Below are 10,886 nucleotides of genomic sequence, written 5' to 3' on the forward strand. Positions count from 1 at the left end.
GACATGTCAGGAATTACATTTGTCTCACCTATCTTGAATTTGGATCTTCTGGTTTGGTATTTGGGGCTATTTAGGATTAAATTCTTGTCTTCTTGAAATGATTACTGGCTTTGAGAAGCCTTTTCAGTGCTCCCTTGGGAAGTGGTGGACTCTCCTTCCATGGAGGTTTCTAAGCAGAGCTTCGATGGCCATCTGCCATGGATGCTTTAGCTGAGATTCCTGCATTGCAGGGGGCTGGACTAGAGTGACCCTCAGAGTCTCCTCCAACTCTATGATTCTATGACTCTATAGGTCTAGACCCCCAACTACTCTATGTAAAAGAAAAGAAAAAATCCCATAAATGTATCCCATAATGTAAACTAAGAAGAAATCATCATAAAGAGGTAACATGAATACAAAAAGAAGCAGTTCAAACTGATTCCTACTTAACACACATTGCATGGAAATAATTCCAGTCCAATAATTTGACCTTCCACATCAGAATGGTTGGGATCATAGCCAAAGTTACTACTGCACTGGCAGTCTTCAACACTTCCCTGGGATATCTGTGACAGATTTATAACTAATAGCGGAAAGAACAGATAAGACACTGGGGCAAGCCCCCCCTCCCCCGTTTATCCATTAGGGAAGCAATCTATACACCAGAGACTCAAGAGTACATACTGTTTATCAGGAAACAATATTTCAATTATTAAACATTGGCACATTTGCACGTGGGGAGGGGAAAATGAGTTTTTATTCTTCTAAAAACAAAGGTTTGGTTAATCATTTCAGAACCTAAACAGAAAGTGTTTTATTCTTCTTCAACAAGATTGCAACGTACATTTCAAGATACTGTGCTGGCCACAATGAGCGGAATTGCTCAACGGGGCATGACCTTGATTTTTGAAATTGGCAGCTGGTCAATTTTAGGAAGCTGCCTTAAGCTTAGGCTTTGTGTCCAGCATTGCCTACTATGACTGGCATTGGGTGTCAGACAAGCATCTTTCCCATCGCCTGCTACTTGATTCTTTTTAGCTGGAGATGCCAGAGATTGAGCCAGAGAACTTTGTGCAAGCAATAAAATGATTTCTAAGGTCACCCATATTTTATGCTACTAGAGAGTATTTCAAATAGAAGAGTTTTGGCCAAGAGATTCACTAGTAAGAAGCCCCCTTGCAAGTCTTCTTTCCATTGTGATTCGAGAACCCGCCACCCGCCTGAGGATAAGAAAGACACATGGTCACAGAATATTAGGTTAATGGGCTAAAAAGGCCACAACTTTATTGATTACAGCATGTGAGAGGTGTTGGCTTAGGCATTGGATAAAACAACGGAGCGTGACTCCACCCCCTCAGGAAGGGGTGAGTCTAACAAGGGTTAACCACCAGTAGGAGGAGCCTGTTGATGCAAATACAGCTGAAAGCTCCCCCTGATGTCACCGGGGGTCGTACCATGGCCCTAGCCACCAGCAAGGGCGTCGGACAAATCCGACAAAACCCAGCAGCGCAATGAGGTGGAAGCACTGCTGCGGCCACATTTTGAGTGGCTAAATCCTGCCCCCAAGCATCCCCCTGATTGGATGGCTGCCAGGGGGCACGGTGCGGCAGGAGGGACAGCAGAGCAGGGGCCGGAACACCCCCTGCTAAAAGCGGGAAACGGCTCCCACTCACAACTCCCCCCCTCTGGGAGGAGGAGAGGCTTTCCTGCAAATTATTTCTCACTGTTCCTTTATTCCCCAGCCATTTAGTTTTGAAGTTTGCCCAAATGAACCCCTGCAATGGGCTGTAGTTTTAGCAGCAGCAGAGCACACGTCTTGCATGCAGAAGGTCACAGATTCAATTCATGGCATCTTCAGGTAGGACTGGAAAAGATTCCTACTTGAAACCCTGGACAGCCACTGCCAATCATTGTAGGCAATACTGACCTATAGGGAACAATTGATGTGACTCAGTGCAAGGCAGGTTCCTATGTAATGAAATAGAAGGAAAACACTCCTAACCCTTAGGGCCTGCTCAGGTACTGTCCAGTTCCTCATAGTCTTTAAATAATTATTCTGCAGCATTTGCCTCATGGTTTGTCCAACAATTAAAACATTTCCTTCTTGTTTAATTTATGCAATTTGTCAAAGGTTTCTCCCTAACTGAAGGGTGTTGTTGTTTTTTTACATAAAAGGGTCACGGGTACTCCATCCCTTCTCTACTGTATTAAAACATGCAGGACCTGGAAGGGAAGGTGAATGGCAGTTTTTACAAAAGAGGCAGTATGAAGCATACTCAGAAAACATACGAGTTATAAGAATCCTGATTAATCTGACTGCATTTAACCATATTGATTCTCAGCAAAAATTAGTCTTAGGGGAAACCCACACCCTTACAGCTACTAAAACATTCTGTTCCATTGATGGAATGGCAAAAAGTGATTTTATGCCTAAATGCCATTTCAGTATTTCATTCCAACAGTTCTGAGTATTTAAGCTAAAGTAATCTAATTGCTGTGCTTTTCAATGGAGTGACTTGGCACTTGTATGTCAAAGTACTAAGAATTAGACCATTGAGACTGTTGCTATTTTCTGATGCACATCCTGGAAAATTCAGGCTGTGCTATCAAAGTTCATTTGTAGGTCTTGAACAGCAGAACTCGCTTCCCCATAAGATCACACTTTTTGTGGCAAGGAAAGTGATGGGAAAATGCTAGACTCTCAAGTTTACAACCGCAGTTGGTTCCAGAACTCATGCACACTCCACGTCCCTTAAAAATCTGCTGTGGAAGGTTGGAAGACCCCGTGGAACAGCATAGGTAGTGGTGCAGGAGACTGCTGAGAGAAGCTTGTGAAAATTGCCTACCCTCTTCCTTCTGTTAGGTAGCAGTGGACAATTTCAGGAGGGCTATAAAGAATGTACTTTGATTACAAGGCTGCCCTAAACTCTTTACTTTGAAAAGGAAATAGATTATGTTTAAAGAGAAACAGCTAAAGCTTCCCTCCCCAATTATTCATGAAAGTTAAGAGGCAGTTTGTTTCTCACAACAATGCTACAAATGTAGTGATTTTCAAATCCAAAAAAATGAAGACATCTACAGACACTAAAAGACTGAGGCTCAAGTCCATGGGTAGGCAAATTAAGGCCCAGGGGCCAGATCCGGCCCAATCGCCTTCTAAATCTGGCCCGCAGATGGTCCAGGAATCAGCATGTTTTTACATGAGCAGAATGTGTCCTTTTATTTAAAATGCATCTCTGGGTTATTTGTGGGACCTGCCTGGTATTTTCATGAGTGGAATGTGTGCTGCATCTCTGGGTTATTTGTGGGGCATAGGAATTCGTTCATTTCCCCCCAAAAAATATAGTCCAGCCCCCCACAAGGTCTGAGGGACAGTGGATTGGCCCCCTGCTGAAAATGTTTGCTGACCCCTGCTAAAGTCAGATGAGGCTCCAAATCATGGCTTTGTGGATTGGGAAATGTGTAACAAGCCCACATTCCTCCCTCTATCCCTCTACTTCCAGCAATCTTGTGAAGTCTGAAATCTGACAGACTGGTCAATACCAACTTCCAACTAATGGTTTGCAAACTCACCTCAGTCCATTGCTTGAAGTTAGAACTGGACCCTTTACTCAGTTCAGACTTACAAAATAAGATTAGACAGAGCCAACTCAGAGATGAAGGTGGGACAAGCATATTGGTCTACAGAATGTACCTAAACTTCCTAAGAATGGTTTGGAGAATTGACTTTTGACCCAGGCTTAAATGTTCTTTTGGTATCACGGTTTTAACTCTTGGTTGTACATTAATACACAAACGTCCATCTCCAGGGCCATTAGCTTGCACGACCCATTTCCCCCTTTGAGTATATGCTGTGGTCACAAACACTGATAATAATCCCTCATCCATGTGGGCAAGTTTAAAGGAGCAAAATCTACTGGAAGGGTTTAGCACAGGGGGCAGTTATGCTAGAACAAGCACTTTTGACTGTACTGTGGAACTTCCCCTCCTTCCACATGCCCTCTTAAATGGTCATGGGTTTCCCCCCAACTTTGTGGTGCATATTTCGGGGGGGGGGGTGAGGAGAGGGAGGGGAAGTACATTGCACTGCCAAAAGTACTCACTCTAGTGGAACTGTTTCATTGGATACTGCCCAGAGAAATGCCACTACACGGACAGAGCAAGCTCTGCCAGTTTACAAGCACTGTTATATTCTAAAATGCACAAGAAGGAAAGGAGGCTGTTAACTTAGTTACACTGGAGCTAAATCTGAGAAGTAAAACCAAAGAAGCCAGCAGGTTTTGTGTGTGTCTCTTGTCAGTGAATATAGCTGAATGCTTAAAGGACTTCTTTTCTCTTTCTAAAACCTCCAAACAAGTTTCGCTTTGACATGCCAGCAGTGTTGTAAAGAGCTGTCCAAGTTTTTGTTCTCCTTCACACTTGTTGCTGCCAACAATGCCAGACCTCAGATAAGCAAATGAGTGTGGGGAGCTACAGAAGGCAGGGGAGAGAGGAACCTTGCATACTAACAAGTCAGTCTGGTGTTCGTCTTGGGAATCTTTCTGGCTCCCACAGGCTTTTGTATCATGGAACTTGGGGGGGGGGGGGAGCGCCACTTTTGAGTAAGGTTGACTCTTCAAATGGTTCGACCTCTAGGACAAAAAAACATTTTGCAACACTGCTTAGATCAGCCTTGCAACAAAACAAGACAAAACCAATTGTACAAAATCTATTAGCCTACAAAATAATCCTACCAGCTCACAAACCCACCAAACCCTCATGCCCACACTGGTGGGAGGAACCATGCTGGTCTGGGCAAAGGATTCGGCTCAAATCATTCTTCTAGTGGACATTTAATATACCACAGAAGCCACACAGCTCCCAAGTGACCAAGTATCATGGCTTGATATACTAAAAGCCATTATCTCAGGAATCCTGTGGGTAGAAACCTCTATATACACCCCAACTGACATGAGAGCAATTATGGAAGTGAAGACAAGTCGTGCTAACCAGGCTATATGTAAAGTCAGTTATAGGAAAACCTGAAAAAAACGATATTTACTTCTCCCCACCTGCATAACCACCAAAGATGGTTCTTAGTCACCAGAGGCAGCTTGCAATGGCTGTTTGCTAATCTTAAAGCAGCCTGTCATACGCACACAGAATCTGTATTCAAAATGGAAACAGGAGCAAGGGGACATGCTGAGTGTCTGCTTTGATTAATAGAGGGGTTTTTTAAAGACAGCAAAGCGTATCTGCATTTTAACTTTTCTGGAGTTCTTGCAGCTTCTCTGAATATAAGGCCCAATGCAGGCTTTTTGCTCTTGCACAGCTTTTTCACACTGCATTTATTTCCTAACACTCATCGTAGTTGTGTTTGTTTTACAATCCCCTCCCCCCATTCTCATACAGTATCACAATATAATTATTCCATGTTTGTACAACCCATGAAAATTCTATGAGGAACGGGGAATCAGCTTTCTCTCTTACTCACTTCTTTTCTACATACAGCGATTCTGCCCTGCCAACCTCCTGGCGAAACATATGACATGAGTTACCCTGGCTTCCACCTATAGTCTGTACAGACCAGCAACAGCTGCACTACATGATTCTTCAGCCTATTGCTGCTAAGATTGTATTTTCTACATTCCAGCCATGAATGCTGTGCTTTAATTCAACCATTTCAGTGATCAGGATGGGGAACCAGCAGCCCGCCAGATGTTGTTCAAGTACAACTCCCATCATCCTTGACCATTGGCCACGCCAACCGGGGCCAATGAGTTTCCAATAACATCTGGAAGGTCACAGGTTCCCCCATCTCTGCTCTACAACACAAAGAACTACTCTGTGGTGTGGCAATTGCTTAAATTAAGAACCATAAACACCTGGAAGTCAGTAGGGCTATCATCTGCACAGGTTACTTCATTTTCCTGTAAGACATTACCTGGGACTGAAACAACAAGAATAAGCATTGTGATCACTATTCCCAAAGGTTACTTTTTTAAACATCTGTTTAAACATTTGTTTTGATACAATCCCTACTTCTGTTACTTTGTAAGAAGTGATAGTTTAGCATTTATTTTTCCAGGTAGATCCAAGAAGTAGAGGAAGAAGATGGCAATGGCTTAACAGAAACCATTTTTTTCATGAACAAACTCTGTGTAGCCTCTTACTTTCTCATAACTAGTGAGGATCCCCTGTTGAATCTGATTCACATGCGTGTTCATCATGCATGTCAAACAGTCATTGCAGACCCTACACTAAAGTTTTTGTCTCACCTGAAAGACAAAGCTTTTAAATGGGCACTGTTCCTAATCCAGCTGCAAGTCAAATTATGAATATGCATTAATGACAAAGCCTTTGTATGCTCCTAAGGTGGTTTAGATGTGGGCTTAGAGAAGTTGAGAGAATGGAAAGAGGCCTCCACCAACCATGACCACACTCCCTTTATGACAGAAGGCATTTCTCTTGAGCAATTGCTTAAGAGAATATGTGCCAAGCAGTGGTGGACCAAGTGGTCAGAGGAAAAATGACAAAGCCACAATCCTTATTAAGGAGTATTTTCGACCAGTGTTAGAAACTGAGATATGAAAACTAGGAGCTAAACTGCACCTTAAACCTAGGTTATGGGCAACAACAGAATGTCTAGGTACGCTTTTTATAATAGGAATACAAAGCTGAAAATGAATGAACTGCAGCTAAAATATTATGTCATTTTTCACATGGTCTAGTCCTCCCCCTGCCCAGCCCCTAAGATTCTTAAGAGAGTCTCTTCTCCAGGCTTCAGAGAGTAGCTGGAAATGAGGAGGCAAAAAAGGTCCCCCTTTCCTTCCACTCTGCTGTTTTAATATGAAATTTAGGCGGAGTACTGCACCCAGAGATCAGAAACTGCTTGCGCTAATTAAATTCCCTGTCGCAAAATGCGCCTAGAACAATGGGAGTTTTGAACACTGTTTTCGACATGACAAAAGACTGACATGAACAGATGGGGTGCCCAATAGCTTATATATCCTTCCTGCCAAATTTCAACACTTCCATAGAGCTCTGCATTCTTAGCACAATGTCAGACTACAACAACAGGAAGTTTAAGACAAAAGGTAAGAAAAGGCCCTCAAGATAAGGAGTAAGTTGGGGGGGGGGAGAGACACACAACACAGCTAGAGATGCTATGTTTCCTTATTCCCATGGGAGGGTTATTGCCAATGGAATGGTCTGAATTTATAGCACATATCATGCTTTGGATGCAGGTGCAGACTATTATTTTAATTCACTCCCCTGAGTTCTTATGTTCTCACAGCCAGGGCGATGAGCTTTGAAAACCTTGTCACAATGAGCTTTCCCTAGTCATAACAAAACTGAGCTTCCATAAGGGTAGCTAAGGGGGGTTCACAAAAGGAAGCTGGCCAACTTGTCCTTCTGTGTCCATCTTCAGATGCAGGGCTGTATGGCTGACCCTTTGTACCTACCGTCATCTACGCGTACACTCTCACTGCAATTTCTGAAATCATAGTTGCAATGGATTCTGTTGTGTTTTTATGTAAACTACTTAATTTTTTTATCATTTTAAGCACTATTTTTTTTAAAAAAAAAAACTAACAAAAAAGCCCACCACAGCAAAATATATCAATTTAGGAACAAGTTTGTACATTCTATTTTTCAGAGGTGGTCAGTAGGAATTATATATGGTTGCAGGAGAGCGCTGTTCTTAGCCAGATAGGTAAAGGAAGCATCCCAAATTAATTCTATGAGCAAAGAAAAATAAACGCATTCTTTGAATTCTTTCCAGTCAAAGGGACACATAGTAAATTAGTGCTATGTGCAGCTATGCTATAAAAAAGCATTCTCAAAAATGTTGGAATCATAAGATAACATATATTATTAAACTTCTATGTATTTCTAGAAGGATTCAAAGTGCAAGGGCTCAGCTCAGAGTAATAGGTTTACAGGCAAGCAATGCAATCAAAACATTTGCAAATCCTAATAAATCCACTACTGGAAAATGAAGTACACCACCGTTATACATCACCAACAAATCACTAAACAATAGATTCTTAGACAAATCTCTCATTGTGTGCCAAGAGAGTTAACTAATCCGTCTATAAACAGTAGTTGGGAAAGAAGGCAGTGATGTTGGCCTGCACAATACATATATGATACTTTGTAAAATGTACGCCATAGATTTCTTCTCAATGAGGTTTCAAGTCTTCTGCTTAAGTGATGCAGCCCTGAGGCAGCTACCTGTAGAGCCAGAATTACTATGAGCCTCAGACCAGGGCAGCTGTGATCTAGCCGGACTTCTCTTCCCTCTCCCCACCTCCTTTTTCTCTTCACAGTCCAGTGGATAGCAGTGACCATAGGTTTAGGGAGCATGGCACATTTGGGAAATAATTGTAATTCTAGCATGAAGAGCACAAAGGGGTTGCTTAATAATTAATCTCTTTAAGTCTATAAGAGCTGCAGGACAAAATGACCCAGAAAATCACTGGGGATGACAGAACCTCCATACCAAATGCATGCCAGCAGCAGAATTCTATGCAGGTTTACTCGGAAGACAGTCCCATTAAGTTCAGTGTTTCTTCCTCTTGGGTAACAGGGCATAGGGTTATACCTTAAATATCTGTGTAAACAACAGGGAGACGATTTCGTTCTGTACCTTCCAAGCCTCTCCATTAAAAGAGAGAGCAAGCACAGTGCCCTTATATGAGCACACAGCAGACACAAGAGATGTGAGCCTGTTTGCTCAACTACAGTTCAAGGCTGTTACCATTCGATTAATTCAATGACATCATCCAAAAGGTGGCTGAAGTTAACCTGGCGGTTTGATGGCTGGGTTGTGAGCAGTGGTGCATGGCAGCAATGCTACAGGACATTAAAGGGTGGGGGGGGGTGACAGTTAGGTTTAGCCATGCTTCTCCAGGCTAATACTTTCCCTCTAGAAAAGTATTCTTTAAAATGTGTGGGTCCTGGGGCTTTTTAATCACTGATGCTGGCAACTATAATTGTGGGGATATCAGACATACAAGTGTTCAACCAAAAATATGTTTCATATGCATGCCTGGAATAAACTCCATTAGTGGCTCCCACTGGCAAAAAACGTTGGGAGTTGTTAGGAGTCCCCAAATTAGCAACCCTGTCCCCAAGGATATCCTTTTCCTTCAGGGCTAATACTTTACTTTTTGTAAAGTAAACAGCAACCTTCAGATTTGTACAACTCAACTTCCAATGTCTATCAAATAAGGTATAAGCAGATTTGAAACCCTTCTTAGCTCAAAGCCACAGGAACCCAAGAGAAGCCTAAATTCTTCTGAGATTTGGGGTGTGGTCGGTGCAAAATTCTGCAGCCAAGAAGGAAAGATGAGATCACGAGAGGCAGTCTGAAAGGCACTGCAAGTCATCCATTTTAAAACATCCTTATTTCCCACAAATATTTTTAGTGCCTCCTTCCACACCCATGACACTTCCCCACCCCCCCACCCCCTTTAAAAGAACTGCCTCAAGTTGAGAAGTATCACTTTCAGAATCCGCTATGTGCATGAGAGAATATAAGATTAGTGGGGTTTTTGAAAGCCATTTTTGGGTGCAAAAAAACAACCCAAAACTTTATAGCCCCAAATCACACCGGATGCAAGTTGTTGTCGTTGTTTCCCAAAGCTGTTTACCAGACAGGAAACTAATGCTCCCCCATCGCCCATAAACATTTGCTAGGGTGAAATTTGCATGCACTTCTAATGCCCAGATTTATTCAAATACTGTACTTTCAGCGCCTCAGACTAGCCAACCCTTCCCTTGCTGTCTGGACTCGGGCGTCGGTGTGTCACACTCGGCTTGCACAACAACCAAAAAAGAACTGTCGGCCCCTCTCTCTTCCTGCCCCCCCCCCCGGTTCACTTTAAAGTTGATTGATCGAGCAGAACTTTAGAAGAAGTGAAAGCAGCCGTTACAAAACCGCACACCAAGTCAAAACCCTGGCAATGTTTGGTATCTGTATATTTGGCCGGTTTGGGGGCATGGAGGCTCTGCCAGGAGGTGCCCCTGATGCCCAGCCCCTCTCTTCCACCCCACCAGAACTGCTCGTAAAGGGGAAGCCTAGATGCTTTTAACGCGGTTCTGGCGCGCGATCCTGTGTTATTTGACGCTTTGATTTGCTTTTGCCCAAAGGAGAGCCGCCCCCAAAGCCAAACATCGTGGCTGTTTACATCCCCTCGGTCCCAGCCTCACGGGGGGGACGGACCCCGACGCAGTCAGGTGGGCAGCCGGGAGAGCGAGCGCTGCTCCTTCCCTCCTCGCCTCTCGCGCGCGCCAGGGGAAAAAGAAGATCCGCGCGGGCTCCATGGCGAGGCTGCTCGCCTTGCTTTGGGTGGGAATCGGGAGCCGGGAGGAGGAGGCGGCGGCGCCCCCACGGGAAGGGAGATAAGCCCAAAGCAGTACACAAGCGCCCGGCTCAGCTCTCGCCACCGCCGGCGGCCGAAGCGCCTCACCCAGAAGACGAAATTGAAGACGAAGAGGAGGTATTTGATGCACTTGGTGCAGCCTTCCACTCCCATCGCGGCGGCTTTCTGCAGGCGGCAAGGATGTGGCCTGGTCTCTCGCCTTCGGAGCTGCTGCTGCTGCTGCTGCAGATGGTGGGCTCCGCTGTTGTTTTCCGGGGCACCAGCTCGCAGGATGCTTCTCTCTCGGTTCCCGTTACCTCTCCCCTCCCTCCTTCTCTCCCTCTGACCCGGGCGCGCAGCCAGGTCCCTCCTCCTTCGCCGCCGAGGAGAGAAAAGCAGCGCCCCCTCCAGGCGGCTCCTCCTCCTTTCTTCATTCACCGCGGCTGCAGCCAAATGGTCACGGAGCCGCCCCCATTCCCCCCACCCCCCCACGGCGGAATCAGGCCAGACCCAAAACAGGCTGGTTTGGTAAGCTCTGGTAGGAAGAGCGATTGGCAA

The 10,886-nt window shown here is 44.5% G+C and overlaps 1 protein-coding gene across 1 annotated transcript in view; it reads right to left on the reverse strand.

The window, feature by feature from the left end:
* The window catches only part of CD81 (CD81 molecule), a 60,678-nt gene extending 49,997 nt beyond the window's left edge, over positions 1-10,681 (reverse strand). Inside the window, exon 1 of the mRNA XM_081842269.1 lies at positions 10,437-10,681. Coding sequence (XP_081698395.1) covers positions 10,437-10,502 — 66 coding nt within the window. The 5' untranslated portion in view covers positions 10,503-10,681. The remainder of the gene's footprint in view (positions 1-10,436) is intronic.
* Positions 10,682-10,886: the final 205 nt, after the last annotated feature.

This window comes from Podarcis erhardii, assembly GCF_964252035.2.
Source record: "Podarcis erhardii genome assembly, chromosome: 1".
In the NCBI taxonomy this organism is placed as follows: domain Eukaryota; kingdom Metazoa; phylum Chordata; class Lepidosauria; order Squamata; family Lacertidae; genus Podarcis; species Podarcis erhardii.